At 48.0% G+C, this 21,606-nt stretch overlaps 1 protein-coding gene across 2 annotated transcripts in view; it reads left to right on the forward strand.

Moving 5' to 3' along the window:
• TNFRSF21 (TNF receptor superfamily member 21) overlaps positions 1–21,257 on the forward strand; it is a 35,064-nt gene extending 13,807 nt beyond the window's left edge. For both annotated transcript variants that reach the window (XM_064707821.1, XM_064707820.1), the window contains exons 4-7: positions 8,920–9,194; positions 16,122–16,175; positions 18,729–18,948; positions 19,820–21,257. In XM_064707821.1, the coding sequence (XP_064563891.1) occupies positions 8,920–9,194; positions 16,122–16,175; positions 18,729–18,948; positions 19,820–20,049 (779 nt within the window). In that variant the 3' untranslated portion in view covers positions 20,050–21,257. The remainder of the gene's footprint in view (positions 1–8,919; positions 9,195–16,121; positions 16,176–18,728; positions 18,949–19,819) is intronic.
• Positions 21,258–21,606: the final 349 nt, after the last annotated feature.

Consider the following 21,606-nt stretch of genomic DNA (forward strand, 5'->3'; position numbering starts at 1 on the left):
GCCAGCAGGTGGCAAGAGGATCACACTGGGAGGCTGGATAAGGATGGAGGAGCTGCTGTGGAAACTGCTGGGCAAACAAACAATCTTTTCAAGCACTAAAGCTTCACCAGCCTCAAACTGTGGTGGCCTTGAGGTTTTGTGCCCAGGCCACAGGTAGGGCAGAGATGCCCAGAGCATCTCAGGAGGGCAGGTGTGTCCATTGTTGCTGACATAATTCGGTAACTGCGGCTACGCCTGGAGAGGAGCAGCCCTGGGCTTGTGTGCAAAGCCTGATACAGCTCTGGCAGGCAGAGCATGAGATGAGGGATTGATGTCTGTCCACCTGCCAAAACAGAGAGGCAGAAGGTGTTGTGTTGTTTTTGTTTTCCAAAGCAGTCTCTCCTGTGGCATCTGCAGCTTGATGATGTACAGATGATTGCTGCTCCTCTGATGACAGCCTGCCCACCTCCGCAGGGAGAGACCCAGGCAGAAGGGGAGCTGCTTAAATTGGAAGAGGCAGGAATGTGCTGGGCACCACAAGGAGTATGGATGCTCCCTCACTGCACCTTGTTCTGCTGCATTTCATGCTGTGTTTGCTCCTGCACGGGCACAGTGCTCTGCTTTGGGTGGGATGGAGCATCTCTTCATCTGCAGCACAAATCTCTGCCATGGGAGTGTTGGGGTGGCGTCTGACAAGTTCAGAACACTGTCTTCCTCAAACCACTCAGTGTAAAATGTTGCTCAGGTTTGCCCAAAAATCATTTTGTCCTTTTGGGAAGCTATGTGATTTCCAAAGGGCATATGCAAGAGCTGACCAGGGCTTCATGATGAAAGGGAGCCTTGGAAAGTGCAAACATGGGAGGCTGCTGTTCTGCTTAGAGAGGAAGAAACCTAATAATGTGCAGGTTTTATCATCTCCTGTTCCTCAGCCTTATTGCATTAGCACCAAAGACTGGTGCTTGATCACTTTTAATGTGTGTTGCTACGTGAGCTCTCTATCTGCAGCATGTACAGGGCTGTGAGTAGCTCCTCTTGGAAGCTGGAACATTTGTTCCCAAATCTGCTTCAGAAAAGGAAACCCAAATTATCCAATGGTCAAAATTCCTGGGTGGCCCTTGTATTAATTTAATGAGGGATTGGGATTTGTGCCTGCCCATTAAGGTGTAGAGCTGAGTGTGGGAGGCAGGGCAGCTCTGCAGGAGAGGATTGTCCTTGTAGAAAACCACTCTGAGCCTCGGGTGTTTTTGCCAAAAACCCGACACCGGTTTCAGTGCTGGGAGGGCTGTGATTTCTCACATCAGTGAGGCTCTCACACATCACTCTTCAAATAATAAGGTTGGGTTTTTTTTGTTTTTTCCTTGCTCTTCAAGACTGGGAGATAAAAAAATGCAGGAGGTGAATTTAATCCTCGGGTTGGCATCTGTGGGTGTCTGGATATTTATATGGCTCTGGCTGTGGCAGTGTGTGTGCTCAGGGTTACCAGCTGTCCCAGAGGGTTATAATGAAGATTAACTCTGCAAAAGCCATTTAAAATTTAATAATTACATGAAATACTTATGCTGGCCATTCTCATGCAAACTAAAGCAAGAGCAAGTTCACTCAGCATGTCCCTGGTGTAGCATCCTGTGCGGGTAGGCAGGAGTTCAGATGGGGTCCCAGGAGGGTTGGACCAAGGGGGTGTTAGAGATGTGACTTCCACATAATATACTGGGAAAAGAGGTCTTGTCTTATGATGATTTTCAAATTCCCAGTTCATAAACATGTTCATAACTGCATGTGGCTGATCACAGACCTCTCTCTAATCTCTGTTTTGGTTATTTTCCAGAAAACTTGTGGGAAGTGATTGTTAGAAGTCCCTTTCTGCCTTGCAAGATTTTCAGTTTTGTCTTTAAAAAAAAACCCAACAAACTCCAAACACACCATTTTGTGGTTTGTTGCCCAAACAGCTCTTGCTAAGGATATGAATCACTGGGTCCTGGGAGGGTCTGATACCAACACTGTCCTTCGTAGCTGGGAAAACTGTTCTGTCACTAACAAATCTTCATGAGTGTGTCCTTTCCAACGGTCTGACAAAAAAACTAGAGATCATGTAGTTTCTAACCCCCTACTGTTGGTAGGGATGCCACCTCTAGAACACATTGCTCAGAGCCTGTCCAACCTTGAACGCTTCCAGGGGTGGGGCAGCCACAGCCTCTCTGAGCTGCCTGTTCTGGGGACTCACCACCCTCACAGGGAAGAGTTTCTTCCTTATGTCCAGTCTAACCCTGCCTTCTTTCAGTTTTAGGCCATTCCTTCTTTTCCCCTTGTCCTGTCACTACATGTCCATGTTCAAGGTCCCTCTCCAGATCTCTTGTTGCCCCTTTATGTACTGGCAGGCTGCAGTAAGGTCACCCTGGAGCCTTTTCTTCTCTGGACTGAACAAACTGTTTTCTTACAAGAATTGCTTCTGCCACTTGACCATTTTTGTGGCCTTCTCTCGACCTAACAGGTCCACATCCTTTTTATGTCGGGGTCTCCAGAGCTGGACACAGCACACCAGCACCTCCAAGTCCTTGGCAGAGGTGCTCTCAGCCCCTTCATCCTCCCGCCTGTGCCAATACTGGCGATTGTCCTGACCCAGGTGGAGAACTTGGCACATGTTCAGACTTCCTCATCTAGGACCTGAAGTATATTTTGAGTGGCAGGGAGAGGAATTGAGTTTCCAATAACTTACCCTTTATGGCAGTGATTAGTGGAATTTTTGCATTTTGGAAAGGTATTTGTGTTGTGCACTTGGGATTTCTAAGTCCTGGTTTGGTTGAGCTGTGGTATCTTGTCAGCTGCAGTGTGGATGTGCTGCATCCTGGTTCTCTTGTGCAGGCTCTCAGTGTGTGCTCAGACATAAAAATAGGCTGCTGTGGCTGTGTTTCACATGAGTCAGGAGGATATTTGGAGGAGGGAGGTGGGCTGAGCTCAGGAGAAGAGCTGGCTTTGCAGTGATTCGGAGCTGTTATCTGGGTGTAGGGGAGGGTTGGGCTGCATCACTGTGGTTTTTCTGTCTGACTTGTGTGTGCCCTTGGGCTGCGCTCTCTGTGATGCTTCATCCAGCCTTCCTGTCACAGTCAGGATGTGTCACAGCATGTGGTGCACAGATTAATATTGCCCATCTCTGGAATACCTCTGTATGTAGGTGGTAGAAGCTCCAGGTGCCCCAGCTCAGATTGGCACTGAAGTGGTGGAGGTCAGTTCCCCCAAGTGTTGTGGGTGAACTGGTGGGACCTTGTCCCTGGTGATGAAGGACTGGAGCATGGAGTTTCCTGAAATTCAGCCTTTCATGAAGCTGTCTCTGGAACCTTGGGCTGCTGAGCTGCTCACTCCATGGCACTGTGTATGCCAGAGGTCCCAGGAGATCTCCTAAATTTTCCTTCCCAGCTGTATAAGGCACTTACAAAACTTGAACTGATGTTGTGTTAGTCCTTTTCTATGCACTGTGTCCCTTCATTACTACTGGGTTGAAGGACTCTTGGCTTGGAGGGGCTCTGACCATGAGGTTTCCCCTTGAAGGTGGCATTTTCTTGAGGAGCACTCTTATGAAAAGTGTTGTTTGACTTGAGCTCTGAGAATGAAAACATTGTGAGAGGGTGGGGAGAGGAAGGAGCCTGTGTGGCTGTGGTTTGACTTCTCTGCATCTGCTGTTGGGTGTGGGGCAGCTCTTCCTCTGCTCTTAAGTTTGCTTGAAGTTGTGAAAAAATAATAGCAGAGCAGAGAAATGGTGCCTTGCAGGTGCTGTGGGTGACCCTGCCAGCACTGCTGGTCACAGCCCTGCACCAGGCTGGCTCCTTGCCCTGCTTGAGGCCAGATGATGCTGAGGAACTGGGTCCGTGTCCAACCTGCAAACAGCACGGCTTGGAAGGCCAGTGAGGCTTGTCCAGAACAAGGCATTAAGGCTCAGCCAAGTCCCAAGTGCGTGTTTGATGACCACCTTGGTGACGTGGAAGGACTGATTGCTCTGTCTACATCAAACTGTTGCGCAGCGAGGTGGGGCACTTCTGAAGGAGCAGGAAGTGGATGGGAAAAATCTTGGACCAGATTCAAAACATGCAAGTGGAAGTCACTGAATAAACTGAAATGGTGTTTATGGGGAAGATGAGACAGAGGTGAGCAGTGTCCAGAGGAGGGCAGTGGAGCAGGTGTGAAGGGGATGGAGCACAAGTCTGAGGAGGAGCAGCTGAGGGAGATGGGAGCGTTTAGCCTGGAGAAAAGAAGGCTCAGGGGGGACCTTATCCCTCTCTACAACTACCTGACAGGAGGCAATAGAGAGGTGAAGGCCCTGCTTCTCCAGGAAGGTGCTCCCTTCAGCTCAGCATCTTCGTAGATGAACTGAAGGGAGAACCTTTCTGGAGAGGCAGGACTTGTGTTTGCTTGTGCCACTCTGGAGGCATTTGTCCATTTCCAGACTTGTCTCCATTTGTTCCAGTTTGCCCTGGCTGTAGATGTGCCTCCTGGTTGTGCCTGTGCTCCTATGTGTGTACATACTCCCTTGGGCTTCCCACTGGCCTGTGCACAGCATCTCGGCCTTGTCCTGGCTTGAAGGTGTGGTTAACACCACCTTAAAATATTAGGGGGATATATGGTGTAACCCAGCACAGCATTTAGAGACTTTCAGTGTTAAGATATTGGCAACTGAAATGCCACCTGCTCAGGTACCTAAGACATGTGTGAATGTCCTGGCTCCTTCAGATCTGTCCTTTCCTTTTCTGAGCTGGAAAATGCAGCTCAAAAACACAGCTCAGCTGGATGCAGCTGTGGGTGTTCCTCTTTAATTCCATTGTCTGAGGCGTGAGCAAAGCTGGTGATCAGTGGTGATGGTTCCTGACATGGTGGTGGAGAAGGGTGGAGCTGTCTCCCACTTTAGCAGCAGGATGGTGACAGCTCTCCTAGGCTGTTCCTGTAGCCTGTGGTGAAAAAGGAGGACGACTCAGGCTGCAGAAAGCTTGGAGCAACTTTAGCATAGCACCAACATGGCTGTGAGCAGCCTCACATGGCAAGCATAAAACGTGTGGGTTAAAGCACCATCTCTGCTGAGCTTGGCCATTTTACTTGGGGTTGCTGTGGTCTGGAGGTCTTTGAGCACCATTTCCAGCCCTGCTGTGCAGATGGGCATGGTGGAAGAAGGTCCACATAGTTTAAGGAGAAGGAAAAGATCCAGCACCTGTGGTGGAGCTGGGATTTTTGTTCCAGTTTGTAGGACTTCTGGAAATATGGAAGTAGTAGGATGATAAACTTATTATGAGTATTTTATTTTAGTGTGAGCAGTAATACTTGGCGGTGTACATCCGCAGCTTGTCATGTAATGGTTTTAATCTTATTTTTTAAGAGCAGAGGGAGCAATGTTTTTCTTAGTGACTGGAGCCAAATCTGCACTCTTGTCCATATCTCTTCATATCTCTCTGGGTTTTGTTTGCACAATATTGTAGTGGATGTAGCGAACATATGGGCCTTAAATTCATTTAATAGTTGCAAGAAAATGAGTTTAAGGTTCTTATAGTGTTAAGGTAGACATTTCCAAATTCATTTTTAATGGAACATTTGTTCTCCAAAGATTATTACGCACCATTAAGTCCTCAGCTGCTGGTGTGTTCTTGTGCCCAGGGATGTTATAGCCAAGGGATATAAACATGTTTATGGGCCCAATTTATTGAACGGTGAGATTAAATATACTAAACTTGAAAATGTCAGTAGAATCATGAGCGCTTTGTCATAAATCCTGAGTGAGAACATTTGGACATAAACGTCGTGCTGCCGCATAAAACCGGTGCAAATCAAGTTGTGAGCAGCTGAAAACTTCTCTCACCAGTACAGCAGTTGTAAGCACTGGGATTTGTCGGCATGAAATATGTCCATGGGAGCAGGTAGTATATGGGTTTTTCCTTTTCTGGGCTGACCAGATGTTCCACATGGGGATCATAAACCAGCAAATTATGTTTTAATGCTTCTGTGTGTTTGACGTGCATGGGAGTGGGTGTGGGCAAAGCTCCCATGCCCAGCCATAGCTCATTGTCTCACTGCAGGGCAGCACTGGCAGGGAGACCTGATGCTGCTCACTTGATATGTGTGAGTGCATTAAAAAATGGGCAGCATTATCTCTCTCATTCTCTCTCTCCTTCTCTCTGTATGTGTGTGTATATTTATATATATATATATCAAAGCAAAAATAATTGCTGAATATGTGAGCAAAGAAGCTCTGCAAGATTTATACAGTGAGATAATGACTTAAATGCTCTCTCTATATATACCTCTATATATATATATGTATATCTCGGTGCATAAGTTATCTATATATATCTATATATGGATATATAATAGTACCACATGTGATTATCCCTTATTATCTTGGTGCACAAGCCTTAGAGAGCTTTTTCTACCCTTGTGTTCATGGATTTTACTTTTTTTATCCCCTGGATTGAGATAAAATCAAGCAGCGCTGCATGAATCAGGCATTTTGCTGCTTTTGTGCAAAAAGCAGTTGGGTTTTCTGCTTTAAAGGACTTGACTGCAAACCTGAGTTGTCATTTGGGCTTCTTACCAACCCAGGTGTGTGATATCAGAAGGCACAAGGGCTTGGCTGCCAGTGTGGTCTGGGCTGCCTGCACAGCCAGCTTGGATGCAGAGTCATGGAGGAAGAGGAATTTGGGATTTGCCTGGAAGCACACAGCTCAGTCCCTTGAACTGAGGGCCACTGGGTCTGCATTTGAGTGATGGGAAGCAGTAACGAAACCAGGCTTAATTCCTACTGCTTTGCTATGATGCAATGTGCGCCAGTATCTAATGAGCTGACTCACATCAGTCACTCCACAATAAATCCCAGTAGCAGGTTCACAGCCTTTTCTCCATAGTTAGAACCAAGCCCTGTGGTTGGCTTGGGTTTTTTGGGTGGGCTGCATGCCCCATGCTGGGCTGGTGGACCAAGCTTTTCTGGTAGGAGAAGCCCCAGCTGTCACAAACTCCATGTGAGATGGCACAAGCACGTGTCTGGTGACGGCTGGGAGGGAGCTGTGGTGGTTGTGGTGGGAGGAGGGCGGGGAAGTACCAAATGTGGTTTGCACTTTGGTGTTCCTGATTTAGAGCATGTTTAGCACCGTCTATGGATGCTCCAAGAGCTGTGGGCTCTTGGCTGTGTTATCTAGTTTGGAAGTGAAAACTAAGGTCTATATATAGCAGGTTTGATAAGCTTTCCTTAAGTGAGAAGAGGTTTGGTCAAAAATATCTTTGTGAAGCTTTATAGTTTTTTACATACTTCTTTTTACATAAGCATATGTACATATAAATGTAAAATACCTATGTTATATATAGAGATATACAGAAGTATGTATACTATATACACAGATACAAATACATAAAAAAATACATCAAGCTGAATAGATACTTTAGAGATGTGTGTGTATATTGTATTGGGTTTTTGTGGTCAGGTTTTGGTAGTGGGGGGCTACAGGGTAGCCTGTGAGGAGCTACCAGTAAAGTTCAACTAATTTCCCCAAGCTGAGTCTAGTTTGCCAGTGACAGTCACTGGTGAGGAATTTCTCCCTGCCTGTATCTTGACCCACGAGCCTTTTGTTGTATCTTGTTATATTTTCTTAGGTGAAGAAGGCACGTGTAGAACAGCTTTGGTGGGCATCTGGTGTCCAGGCCATATACATATATGTGCACACATCTTTATAAAATATCTGTGAAATACGTAGGTACAAAAATGTCTACCGTATATACGTATGTGTATATACACATGCATGAGTATAAAAAAGGATGCCTATATCAGTCTGTATAGTTTCTATAGATTTTTTTTTTGTATGTATATATTTGGCTATATCAGAACTGTGAACTGAAGGTGCAATGGGAGGTTTTGGTGCAGGTTAAACTGTCTTAGAAAGTGTTAAATTTTAGGCCAGCTGGAAAAACTCCAGCTATGATATTCTTCTGTAAGCAGCTATTTTTGCTGTTGTGCCTGCAGAGGGAAGGAGAAGTGCTCCCTGTAGCCATGGGGGCACACTGGCTCAGGAGGAAACCCGAGGCATGGTTATCTCTCTGGAAAAAGTGAGTTTCTTTTTGTAGCTCACAGATTATGACCCTTCACGTTGCTGTTTGAAACAAGGTGTTGCTCAGCTTGATAAAACAGGGTTAATTAGTTGTTTTGGAGGAGATATGGCTTTATTTGAATCTTTGACTCCTGACCTGTAGTAGACTCAAGGATAAGTGTGCTGTTTGCATTGCTCCCTGACCTACACGGAGAAAACCCTCATGGTCTTGAGCCAGGATATCTCAAGTGCTTTTCTGGGGGAAATTCTGCCTTTGTGCTATCTGGTTTCCTACCAGATCTTCATTCACCCAATGCTCACCTGGCACAGTGTCTCCCACCTCATGACTGAGTCATCCTGCCTGTCTGCACTGGAAATGGCTCTGAATGCAATCCTAGCTGCTGTATGCACTTGTTATGGAAATACTCATCTTTATAGAGGTGCTTTGGTGACTCACCTCTTAATCCAGCTCTTTCTCAAGGCAGTGGCTGCAGTGCAGGTGTGTGGGTGCGTTTGTGCTCTTCTGCCCTGTTCCTGCAGCTGTGTGGTGGCTGAGTACCCAGAGTCTTCCTGTGCTGAAGAGTGCAGGAGATTTTACAAGTAAATTCTGATTTACTGGTAAATCAGAAGAGTAGAGTGTGTTGGATTAACTGATGGGTTTATCACCCTTTACATGCATAGTAGCTGTTGAACATGTTATTGGTGCTTCTTCTCTGCAGCCTGAACCCATAAAAGGTGTTAAAACCATAATAATAATAATAATAATAATAATTGCAACAAAATCTGAAAGACGCACCCAAGCAAAGCGTGGCCATTTGGGGATGAGAGAAGCTCTGCTAGACCTGATATCTGCAGACCCCCCTGCCTCACCTGTGGCTTCTCTGCCCCGCAGGCATCGACATCCTCAAGCTGGTGGCGGCCCAGGTGGGGAGCCAGTGGAAGGACATCTACCAGTTCCTGTGCAATGCCAGCGAGCGGGAGGTGGCGGCGTTCTCCAACGGCTACGCGGCTGACCACGAGCGCGCCTACGCCGCGCTGCAGCACTGGACCATCCGCGGGCCCGAGGCCAGCCTGGCCCAGCTCATCAGCGCCCTGCGCCAGCACCGCCGCAACGACGTCGTGGAGAAGATCCGCGGTCTCATGGAGGACACCACGCCGGTAACGCCGGTAATGCTGGGCTGGGCTGTGGTGCAAATCTCACCTTGTGAGATGTGGTGGCGTGGGACACAGCTGTGCCCTTGAGCTTGGCTTGTGGCCAGGTAGCTCCCTCTCTTCATGATGGACTTGAGTTGAAGCAGCACATTGCTTTTGAGCGAGGCTTTGGCAATGTTTGCTCAGATCCCAGGCAAAGTTTTGATGGGTTCTGGATTTCCGTGTGCTTTGTGTATATCTTTGGAGGTCACCAGGAGGGTCTGGTACCTGAGCCCTTGTGCCAGGAACATGGAGGAAAAAGCATCCCTGTTAGCATGATATTTTCTGAAAAATCCCTTCCCCGGGATTTCTTCTCCTGGGAAGCTGAGAAGCCTCAGAAAAGAATGAAAACAATAATTATCTGATTGCTTGGGAATGTGGTCTAGAGATGGTTTACCAACAGGTGCATCTTTGATTGGTTCCATGTGAATTGTTTTAACTTAATGACCAATCACAGCCAGCTGTGTCGGACTCTCTGAGTCAGTCACAAACTTTCATTATCATTCTTGTTAAGCTTTCTGATATATCCTTTCTCTTTCTTTAATATAGTTTTAGTATAACATTCTTTAATATAATATATAATATCATAAAATAATAAATCAGCCTTCTGAGAACATGAAATCAAATTCTCCTCTCTCACCTTGTCCTTAAAACCTCACAAACGCCGCACATTCCCCGATAAACTTGCTCAAATACTGTGGATTTGTGAGAAGGGCCAAGTACCCTTGAGCACAAAGTGTTGATTCCTCCAGGATGCTGACTGGTAGCATGAGGGAGGCCATGCATGCAGTCCTCCAGAGTTGTTGCTCTTCCTTGCCAGCACTGGCCTTAAACTGTCCCATATTTTGGGAGAATAAATAAATTGCTGCAGAAGGTCCTGCAGTAGGTTCTCAGCTGGGCATAAGTCATCAGGAGGTGCTTCTGTGACCTTTGCGGATTTGTTTTGGCCACTGCTGCCTTACTTGTTTCAGTTTTTTGGCTCTGATAACTCGGTGGTCTGCCAGAAGTGTCTGTAAAGGTGATGAGTGGGGCTTTTTCTGAACATAGAAGCCAGTGGGACAACATGATGAGATGGCAGTGGTTGAGGCATGGCTCTTCCCCCTAAACTGGCTGGTGAAACATTTCCCATTGCCTTAGCACTGACCCAGACCCAAAGGGGAGCAGGTGGCTGCTTGCAGATCTCTCTAGGCTCTTGGTGGGGCTTTGGCAGGGTGGAATTTTGCTCACAATAGAGCTTATGAAACAGAGCATTTGTCAGGGCAAGGAATTCCCAAATTCTGGTTTGACTGACAAAACTTCCCCTTATATGAGGGACTGTGATCCCTTAACTGTGTTGCCTATCTTAAATTATTTTGTTTGTTTGTTATCCCTTCACTGTGTCATATAAATTATTTTGTTTAGTGTATGAAACACCTTGTTCCCTTGTGACCATTGTATGAAATCAGAAGTTGGGATGTGTTGGCAGGAGCCCTGGGCTTGTGTTTCAGAGAGACCCTGAGTCAGGTGTTTGCTGAACATCCTGCCCAGATCTTGGATAGGTGGGCTTTGCCAACTGCCTGATCTCTCCTGCTCAGTTGCTAGTTTTTTTCTTTCAACTCTTGGTAACTAATAGCATGTGGCCTTCTAATTGGTGGAAAAAATAAAATTAAAAAACCCAAGATAAAGCTATGTTTAGGAAGAGAAGTGAGACAGAGAAAATTGCCATTTTGCTCATATGAGTTAAAGTTTCCAGCATGTGCACTGTCCCAGAAGGACACGTTGTCCTCTTGCTCTCCTGGGGCAGGTAGTAACCTGTGTCCTTGTATTTACTGCTTTGACTTTGAATACTGGGACAAAGCTCTGGGCAAGGACATTGGATAAAACACGGGATTTGTTCCTCAGCACGACCTCAGCATGACACATAATTAACAGACTTGGGCTCTGCAGTGCTGAATGCCCCTGGCTCTTTTGGCCAAGACCATCAGGTTGTGCTTATCAAGCAGTACAGAATGCAGGTGGTGGCTCCAGGAGCAGAGTTTATGGAGTGACCTGTCAGGGTGGAGGACTCCCAATGATGGAGTAACCACAAGCTGTGCTCATAACTCTGAAAATACAGCAAGCAGATGTTCCAGAGAATGAGCAAACCCAAATCTCAAGGATAACTATATGCAAGTCTCCTGGACCTCCCAAGCAGCTTTCCTGTTTCTCTTTATTTTTTAAAAGAGTATGTTGTCTTTTCCAGTGTCCAACACACCTGGACCCTGGGGTGGTTCCCCATCAGTTTCACTTGTTTTTCTAGAAATGAGTAAAATTGCGTTGTTGATCTTTTAAGCAGGTGGCTCGAGTCCACATGAGAAATTTGGCTAATTTCAGCATAGGAGTTGTTTCTTTACAAATTCACCCAAGCTGTCACATCCTCTTTTCCCTATTCATCTGATTGAGCTTTTTCAAATGAGCGTCCTTCATGATCAACCTTGGCCATTGCCCTGCCCTGGAGATCCTGGAGCCGTGTGTGGGATGTCACGGCCTGGCAGCACCCCAGGGTACAAATCCAGCAGGGCTGCACATTGTGTTTCTTGAGGTGCTGCCTGCTGGAACCTGTCTGCCTCCTCTCCCTGAGCTGGCTCCTGTGCTGTCAGTGTGGGTGGTGATACAACAGCCCTGCAGGGAATGGGGGAAGCAGCTTGTGCATTGGAGACCAAATGCCTGGAGAATTGTGCTGGTGGCTCATCATCCTCACAGCAGTCCAGGAAGCCAAGAGCTCAGTGCCAGGAGCAGGCATGGAGGTTGATCTTTGGGGTTTTTTTAATCTACTGGATGGAAAGCCTTTAATTAGAGCTAATTGAGGTTTGACTCTGGGTGATTTGTCTATCCAAACACAGATAAATTGAGGCAGTTTCTCTGTGTACCAGGGTGGTTTGATCTGGAGGAACGGGTCACCCTGTTGGTGGTAGGAGTGGGTGCTGTGGTCTCCAGCCCTGCAGAAGGAGTCTTGCAAAAAAAACCCTAAAACCACAAAAAAGAATGAAAAGAGTTTTTGGTTCTGCAAGGGGAGTGAGCAATGCAAATGCATGCATCCTCATGTAGCTAAGCTGCCCAGAGAGGTTGTAGATGTCCCATCCCTGGAAGTGTTCAAGGCCAGGCTGGATGGGGCTTGGAGCAGCCTGGTCTAGAGGAAGGTGTCCCTGCCCCTGGCAGGGTGTTGGAACAAGATGAGCTTTGAGATTCCTTCCAACCCAAACCATTTTGTGAGTCCAGGTAACAGCATGATGCCCCTAGGGTGACCTGAGCCAGCAGTGAGTCTCCAGCTGTGCTGGTGTGTCCTACATGTGCCCAGGAGCAATGGATACATGCACGGCTGTGCTGTCTGGGATGCCTTTGGCTCTGCCCAGCATCCCTAGGTGCAAAAAGGAGTTTCCCCATCTCTCTGCACAACCCCCTTGTTGTAAGAAAGCACTGATAACTCCAAGTCATGGGTAAAAATTGTTATTGAATGCTTTAGCTGTCAGATGGCAAATCAGTACCCTAAACATATTTCATCCCACCCACTATTGCATCCTTCTCTTTAATCCTTTATCTGGTGTCTGCCTTACATAGCTTGTAAAACCTATGGAGGCAAGGCTGCTCTCTCTTGTAGTTCCCTGTTCCCTCAGCAGCCTTTTGTGCTCTGAAATCCCAATATTTACAACCCCTGATAGGAATAGGGAATTATGGGAGTCTCTGGAGTGTTACAGCAAAAGGCAGGAGCATTGTCCTCCAGGTGAGGAGCAGCTCCACTGCAGACTTGCCTGCTTTTTTAGCTGTGGGAGATTATGCTGGTTTTGCATGGCACTGGATGAATTTAGGTTAAACCGAGATTAGCCCTCTGAATCATTTTGCTCAGGGTTTTTTTTTTGCAGCTGAGCCAGAAAATACAGTGAATGCAGAAGCTGTGGAAAGGTTTTTAGGGTGCATTTAACTCATAGGGCTTCTTTTAAAGCCTGGCCCTGGCCATGAATGTTTGTTGGACTCAAGGTTTGCAAAATATGTCCCCTTGCCGGCAGGTTTGCCAGGCAGAGGCAAGCCTGGGCATTGCTTATCAGGCACAGGCACATCCCAAGTTAGTGGTGCTGACAACAAAAACAGGGGAAAGAATGGGGGGGAAGAAGGGAGAGATTTCTCCCTGCCATCCCAGCAAACTACAATTCTCCATTTTTGGGGTTAAAATCAGAAAAACTGATTTTTACCAGTATCCACTGGTAAATGAGCATTTTGCAGCTACCACGGGGTTCTGTGCTCACCTGGGCTGGCCTGGGGTGGAGCTGGCATAGCTGGGCTGCATTGGCTCCTCTGAGTGTCCTGCTGTGAGCAGTGCTTTAAACTCTTATCGTTTTATTTATGGCTCTGCTGGCCTTGGCTGAAATATTTCAGGGGCTGGATGGAAGGCAAGCAAACAGCCTCACTCAGGGCATTCAGCAGCACAGCCTCAGCAAAGCTGAGAAACAAACCCAAACCATGAATAAGGGAGATGTTGAAAGGAGAGGGGAAGGCCACGGCCCCAAGCCCAGCAAGGTTCAGTTTCGTGGCTAGTTTCATGCTGCATATAATCCCATGAGTCAGCAGATGTGACAAGGCTGGGGCTGGTGTGAGGTTAAGCTGTGGGGTTTTGGGGTATTTCAGAGGAGAAGAGGATGTGAAAGCAACCCCATGTCCAGGCACGTGGCTGTGGCAGGGCCTTGTGGCTCCATCTCTTGCTCTTTCACAGGTCAAAACCCTGAGGGGGAAGTCAAGAGCCTGGAGCAGTGTTCCTCCAACTCAGCCCCTGTCAGCTCCCACCCATCCCCTTCACTTCCTCTTGTGGCAGTGCAGGACTGGGCTGGGCCCAGAAATTAGGAATTAAGTTTGTGCTGTGTTCATATTCCAGCACTGGAGTGAGAGAGAGTAAAGCTGTTGGATGGATTTCCCAGCCAGAGGGGCCTGTGGTCTGAGGGCTGGGGAGTGCCCAGGCAGCCAGGAGAAGAACAAAATTGCCTTCTGGAGTTGCATCAGGTTTTATTTGAGGCACAAAGCTGTAAGGTGAAGTGGCCAGCGCCGTGGGGAAGGTGTAGGGCTGGCTGGGTTTTACTGGAGTGGGCATCGCTCCAGGTTTGCTCTAAGCCATGACTTGATTTTCAGCAAACTGACATTGGGTTTGAACTATGCTGGAGAATGTGCAATAAACAAAATGTAATAATTCATAAAATAATGCAAAGAGAAACAGCATAAACACAAAAATATAAACTATATATGCAGTAATATTGAGGTTTCCCTGCTGTGCTGGCCACATCTCTTGGGGTCTGTGTTTGCAGTGTAATGGGTTTGGGAGCATAAGAGGAAACTAGAAGATGGTTTCGTCTGCTAGCCAAACTCAGTATCAACTAACTCATCCTGTAATTGGGTTTGGAACCTCTTCATCAGGGTTTCATCACCTCATCATTATGGTTTGAGTTGAAAAAGTGAGTGGGCAAATCCACAGAAAGGGGAAGCCACCATAGGCTGGCTCTCCTGGAGAAATTATCTGCTTGAGAAGCACTCAGCCCACAGACAGCCAGGGTAGGGCTGATGGGGAAGAGCTGTTTCCTCCGTGGGTGGCTGCAGTTTTGGTTGTGGCATCTAAACCCTGCCCAGACCCAGCATTGCCCATCCTGAGTCATGTGAGGCTTGGCTTGAGCCCTCCTCCCCAGGGCTGCCTTGTGCTAAGGGAAGAGCCTCCACCACAGAGAGGGGTCGAGCATTCTCCTGAAACCACACGGGTGAGTGAAGGGCACAGAGAGGAAATTGGGCTTTCCCACCCCAGCACACTCCTGGTCTTCCCATCCTGGCAGGGACATGCCTTCTGCTCTGCAGCACCACACACCATCACTGCCCTTCTGTGACACCTCGGTGAGACCTCATGGCCCTGCCAAGGTGTTTAACCTGCCAGGGTCTGTGTGCCCCCAGGGAGGACGCGCAAACACCCTGTATACCATAAAACTGCTGATCCACAGGGATCCTCCCTACCCCTGTGGGGTCCACAGCAAGAGCATTCCACACCAGCACCACTCTGCCTGCAGCATCCCCTGGGCTGCTGCCCAGCCCACCCTGCTCCTTGTGCCGGGGTTTTTCCTGCCGCATTCCCTACGGAGGCATAACAGACCTGGGAATAAGGGCTGGTGTCAGTCGGGTGTCATCTTCTGGCAGGGAATCTGGGAAGTGACTGCCTCGTGCTAAATTTATTCCCCCCACATCCCAGAGGGTGCACAGCCACCCTCAGCAGCAGCAGCCAGCCTGCCACCCGCCTTTGTTCCCGCCTGCTTGCGGCAGGAGGAATTGCTGGGAAGCATCGCCTGAGGGAAGGGTGTCTTTTAGTGCCTGCTGCTGCTTCTTCCTAATATTAGCACAGCAGCTGCAGTTTCTGTTTGTCTGAGCTAAGCTTTTATTGCAGTACTGTAAAACGGAGGCAGCAAATGGGACCAACCCGTTCAAACAGAGCTGGTGACAGCAGCTGTGAAAGAAAACACAGCCAAGCCTGTGTCTTCTGCTGCCCCATCCCCTTTTGTCCTCTTCTCTCCTCCTGTCCCTATCCCCTTCTGTCCTCTTTTCCTTTTAGGAAGGGCCTTCAGACCCTGAGCTGCTTAGGGCACCCTCCCAGATGCATTGGGATCCAAGAGGATGCTGGTGCTTGAACTGCAGTCTAAAGGGCTGCAAGTACACAGGAACTTTTAGGATTTTTTAAATTAATATTTTTTGGCATTGAAAATCTCTTGGTGCAGTGCTCAAAAAAAGGAAAAAGCCTAAAAAAACCAACCTGGCAGAGCACCTCTGATGGGTTGTAGGAAGCTGCTGTTGTGACAAAGCCACTGCAGTGCCTTTGGTTTCCGTGCTGAACTGTGCATCTAACAGTGTCCCACGTGTCTCTCTCTGCAGGCGCAGATGCAGCCCCAGTGGCAAGCGCAGGAGCCCAGCAATGAGGATGTAAAGGTGAGAAATCCCATAGTTCTGTAAAGGCTAAAGGGTTGAAAGAGGGGTTTTTGGGTTTTTTTCCCCCAGCCAGAGCTTGGTTTCACCCAGTCACCACTCATAAAAATAGGAATGGCCAAGGTGGTTTCAATGCAGTGAGTCACAGGCTATGAATAGTGTGTTTTTACACCTATTCCATAGGCTTCACCTCAGCAACCTTTTGCATTCCCTGGTCTTTCCAAGCCCTCATTCCCAGTTGCTTTTTTCCTGTGGTTTAAACATTAACACACATCCAAGCATCCTGTTTGCTTTGCCTCAAGCTTGCAACTGTTCAGCTATTTGGAAAGCTTTGGGCTCCCGGGACAGCTACAGTCAAATAACCTCGGGTGATTTTGTCTTTCCTAGCGTGTTTTAGCAGCTGTTTAATTAAACTCCAAATGAGTTGGTTCTGGGAAGACAGAGCTGGGGCAGCTGTCTGCTCCCTGCCCTCCCTTGGCCGATTGTTGCTCGGTCATCAGGATCCTTTTTGGGAATTGGTAGGTGGGTTTGTGGTTGAATATTAGGTAGATGAGTTGCACAAGGCAAAACTAACCCCTAAAGCCTATAGTATTTTTAAAGGGGATATCAGAGCATATTACAATTTGGAAAGTGGCCAGCTGCTGTCCTGGTCCTTCCCTTGATATTCCCCCTTAATGGCCATAGCTGATTCTCCATGATGAGCTGTACTGGAAAGGGAATTTCAGAATAGAAGGCAGATTCTTTTAATTAAAAATTAAAGCTGACTTTTATTTTTAACATGCCTATTGCGTAATGCACTGTGCTAGAACAAATCCTCCCCTGTTTATTTTCAATGAGGGGAGAAAAAAACCCCTTTTATTCTACCAGGAACAGGCTTCAATGTTAATTTAATGTGAACTAATGGGCGTCCCAGCAGACATGTGATTTGTGGGTGGCGAATTCCTCGACACGGATGAGGAATGTTCAGGCACATCCATGCCGGCGCGGAGGTGGCTCAGCAGCTCCCTTTCCCACAGCCTTTAATCCCAATTTTGCATTTCATCTCTGGGTTGTAGGCAAAAGCCTGTTAGCAGGAATAGCCTGATCTTCCCTCTGTAGGAGAAAACAGGGTTGTGAAATGCTGTTGGGAGAGGGAATTGCATGGGGACAGGGCTTGCAATTCTTTTCCCTGGCAGGTCAAGCAGGGCCACAAGGTTGGGGAAAAAGGTTAAATATTGGATGGCCCTTAAAATAACCTGTTTAGAAGGACTTGGTGACCTGCAGAAGTGCCCAATCTGCCGGCCAGGGATGTGAGCATGCTGGCCCAGGCATCTCATCCCTGCAGGGAGTGGGAACTAGGAATGCACTGCTTGAGATTTGCACCCTGAGGGGATGTTGAGAGGCAGAGGAGGATAGATAATGTTCGCTACTGTCTTGGAGGTGGGAAGAAGTTTCAAGAAGAAACGTGCAGAGTACAGTCAGCATAGGAAGCAGGTTCACACCAGCACCCAAATTCATAGAATCATAGAATTGTTAAGGTTGGAAATAATATTTAAGATCATCAAGTTCAATCCTTAACTCAACACTGGCAAGTCCACCACTAAACCATGTCCCCACCTGCCACATCCACATGTTTTTTTAATGCTTCCAGGGATGGTGATTTCACCACTTCCCTGGAGAGCCTATTACAATTCCTGACCACTCTTTTGGTGAATAAATTTTTCCTAATATTCGATCTAAATCTCCCCTGGCACAGGTTGAGGCCATTTCATCCTGTCCTGTCTCTTGTCACCTGTCACTTGTCAAATGGTGTTGCTTTCCAGTGCAGTGCTTCTCAGCAGTGCTTGCTTCTCCTGATGTCTTCAGAACTGTGCAGCTGAACATTTGCTCTTAGCTCACATCCAGGACAGGAAAAAGCAAAGGCACTTGGGTGACACTGTGGTCAGTGCCAGCTCCTGCCTGTCCTTCCTTGCTCTGAACTTGGAGTCTGATGGGATGGACTTTTCCATCAAGCTTTAATGGGATGCCCTTGGGAACAAGGGTGAGGCGGGGCAAACCAATCATTAATTTGATATGGAGCTGGTCACTGGAGCTGGTCAGAGCCATGTGCTGTACTGGAGATCCCTGAAGGGTCTCACAGCCCTCGTCCTGCTGCCTTGGCACTGGCTGGAGCTGTGGAGCCAGCTTTTAGCAAACAGCAGGTATGGAGCAGGTTTTGGGCATCATCACCTCTTGCCTCCAAGAGCTGTGCTTTAGGTTTTAATAAACTGAGTCTGAGAAGGAGAGCCCACCTAAAATGCTCTGCTGAGGTTGCACGTTCCATCCTGGTGCAGTGGTTGCTCCTACCGGGTGTCCCAAGGGTGTGGGTTGTGTTACTGCTCCTGCCTGATGTACCAAATACCAGTGCTGATGTCCACCCCAGGTCATCTCCTGTGCCTGTTGTGGGCCAGCAGAGCAGGTCACCCCTTGCTGAGGGTGGGCTGGAGTGTTTTGAAAGCCGGGGTGCAGGTGGGTTTGGGTGTTACCCGTTGCGCAGCATCCCCCCAGTTAATTTTCCCTCTGTTTCTGCCCCCAAAGCTGGAAGGTGACAAGCTGGCGCTGCCGGTGAGCCCCAGCCCGGTGAGCCCTGCGCCCACGCCCAGCCCCAAGCCCCCCGAGGCAGCCGTGCTCACCGTGGAGCCCTCTCCTTCTGAGAAGAAATGCTTCTTTGTCGACGAGGCCGAGCCTCTCCTGCGCTGCGACTCCACCTCCAGCGGCTCCTCCGCGCTCAGCCGGACAGGCTCTTTTATTACCAAAGGTACCAAACCAGCCCAGGGCAGAGTGGGAGGACAGAAGGGACACCATGGTGTGTCCCATGTGGTCAGCACACATGGTAGAGCTGCCCAACACACGATATCATTAAAGTAAATAATTGGGAAAACTGGCTCTCCAGGATACGCTTATCACATCCTTGTTCCCAACCAGAATATCCTGTTAGCAAAGATGATAACAATTTGAGACAGAAAAACATCTTTAAAGGCTTTTAACTCTTTGAAGTCCTGCTAGGGAAGTTGTAGCATCCCTGGGAGTTTGGGGGTGTTTCTCCTGACTTTTGGCTCTTGCATTGGCCAGTGCATTTCTGCATGAGATTAAATCAGAGAATGTAATTTCCAGACTGAATCTTGTTTCAGGTTTTTAAATTTTTTTTTATTCTTGGTCCTCTTTGCTACAGACATAAAGTACCATTAGTCACCCCCCTTTGTTGTAGGGGCTTCAATTTACTGCATTTAACTTGCTGCATTTAATTTCTGATGAAGGTGAAACACTGAGCTCAGTCAATCTACCAAATTTTTACTTGGGTATGAAAACAAAGCTGATCCAACAAAAACAACTTGAAAGAGCAGGATTCAGCTTTTTTGGCTCCTCTCCTGCCCTCACTTTTCCAAATTGGCCATTCAGCATTTACAAATGCTGTGTTTGCTCTTGCAGGATCGTGGCTGAGGTGTCTCAGCAGCACTGCCTTCTCCATCTTCCCTCATGCCCATCACTTGTCACCCTCCACCTTTTCCCTCAGTTCTCCTTGTGTCGTGTCCCTCTCCGGAGGTGCCATCAGGGGATGGGCTGAGAACAAGCCCTGGTTAGCAGAAGTTTCTTGGAGAGTTCCTTGACCAATCCCTTTCCTCCTACAGAAAAGAAGGACACCGTCCTGCGCCAGGTGCGCTTGGACCCGTGCGACCTGCAGCCCATCTTTGACGACATGCTGCACATCCTCAACCCCGAGGAGCTCCACGTGATCGAGGAGATCCCGCAGGCCGAAGACAAGCTGGACAGGCTATTTGAGATCGCTGGAGTCAAGAGCCAGGAAGCCAGCCAGACCCTCCTGGACTCTGTCTATAGCCACCTTCCCGATTTACTGTAGGCACTGGGTCACCGCACGCTCTCCGAATATCTGCTAGAGCTAGCTTGGCACTCGTTAAGATGACCAACAATACGCAGGCGGGATTTTTTGTAGAATATACGGCCAGTATTTTCATTGAGGTGTCCTTGGTTTATGGAGGGGGTGCAATTTGCCAGCGTTGCACCCCTCCACCGTAACTCTGTCGCTCAGTCCGAGTCTTTGCATCCTCTGCCCCCACCCCGAGCCTCTCTTCTCCTTGTTCTCATTCCAATCAGATCAGACAATGCACTTTAAAAAAAAAGAAAACAAACAAAAAAATCCAAAACTGCAGTTAATGAACTGAAAGACCACCAATCTGGTGTAATCTAACACATCAAACTGGGGATTGCTCTGTAATCCCCTTCCTCTGTCAAAGCTGTCACTCAGAGTGACCATCTCCCACCACTTCCCTTCACCTCAGGGCAGTAAATGGCAAAATCACGCAAAAATCCCACCCCAATTGTTGCTGGTTACTGTCTCTTAACGCAGCTAAGCTTCCCACCCGAGCTCTTTTTTTTGATGTACTCTTGTTTGGCTCATATCCATTGCTGAGATTTTACTAGCACGGTTATTTATTGTATGGTTTTCACCCGGACAACGCATCGCGCTCCTAATACGCTACAGCAGAAGCGCTTAAACCACAAGGAAAAGGGTCAAGCCCCACCAACCTTCAAGGCAGTGGAAAGATCCTTTGCCTCCAGTCGAATGTAAGAAGTTAAACTGCCTTGCCACATGTGGGAATGGTGGGGCCCCAAAGGAAGCCGGTGCTGGATGTGGGGAGGCAAAGGCCGCCGCTGGTCCTGCTCTCCTCGTGCTGTAAGACTTAAACCAAGCTATGCTTTTACACTCGTGTCTCTTGTTTTTTATACAGATGTGGCCGATAAGTTCTCCAAAGACCTTATGTGGTCTCAATAGTCTCTTCAAATCACACTTCACTTTTTATTAAAAGAGGTCGGGGGTGGGGGGTATGGGGGACAAAAAGCTGCATCGTAAGAAGTCTGTCTGATTATATTTGCAATTATTATGCTCCCGTAACAAACAGTCTGTACTACGCTCAATTTGAAGAAATAATGGTATGAGGGTGGCATGAGCTGCCCCATGGGAAGGGGTGGGAGTGGGGGAAGAGGGGAATGAATTGAAAAATTGCCTTCCGGTGTACTAATTTATTAATAAATACTAGGTGTTTGTTACTTGACATGATTCTGTGTTAACCTCCTTAACAGCTGCCTCTGCTCGGGGACACCTGGGTTGGGGCCGGGGTTTGCTTGGGGTGCCCATGAGGGGGATTTTGGAGTTTGGGGGTCGTGAGGAGGAAGCTTTGAGGCCAAAACATGATTGCTTTCTCTTGGTAGCACTGTCCTGAGTCCCCATGGTCGCTGCTGGAGCTCCCAGCAAGTCCCCACCCTGTGCTGGGGTGGGGGACCTGTGCTCATCCCCATAGCAGTGACAGATCAGATGGCTGATGGGGCTTCCAGGGTTGGTTTTTGCAAACTCTCAAAGGCTCTGCGGGCATTTTGGGGAGCCTGAAGTATTAATTTT

Source organism: Zonotrichia leucophrys, chromosome 3 (assembly GCF_028769735.1).
Source record: "Zonotrichia leucophrys gambelii isolate GWCS_2022_RI chromosome 3, RI_Zleu_2.0, whole genome shotgun sequence".
NCBI lineage: Eukaryota > Metazoa > Chordata > Aves > Passeriformes > Passerellidae > Zonotrichia > Zonotrichia leucophrys.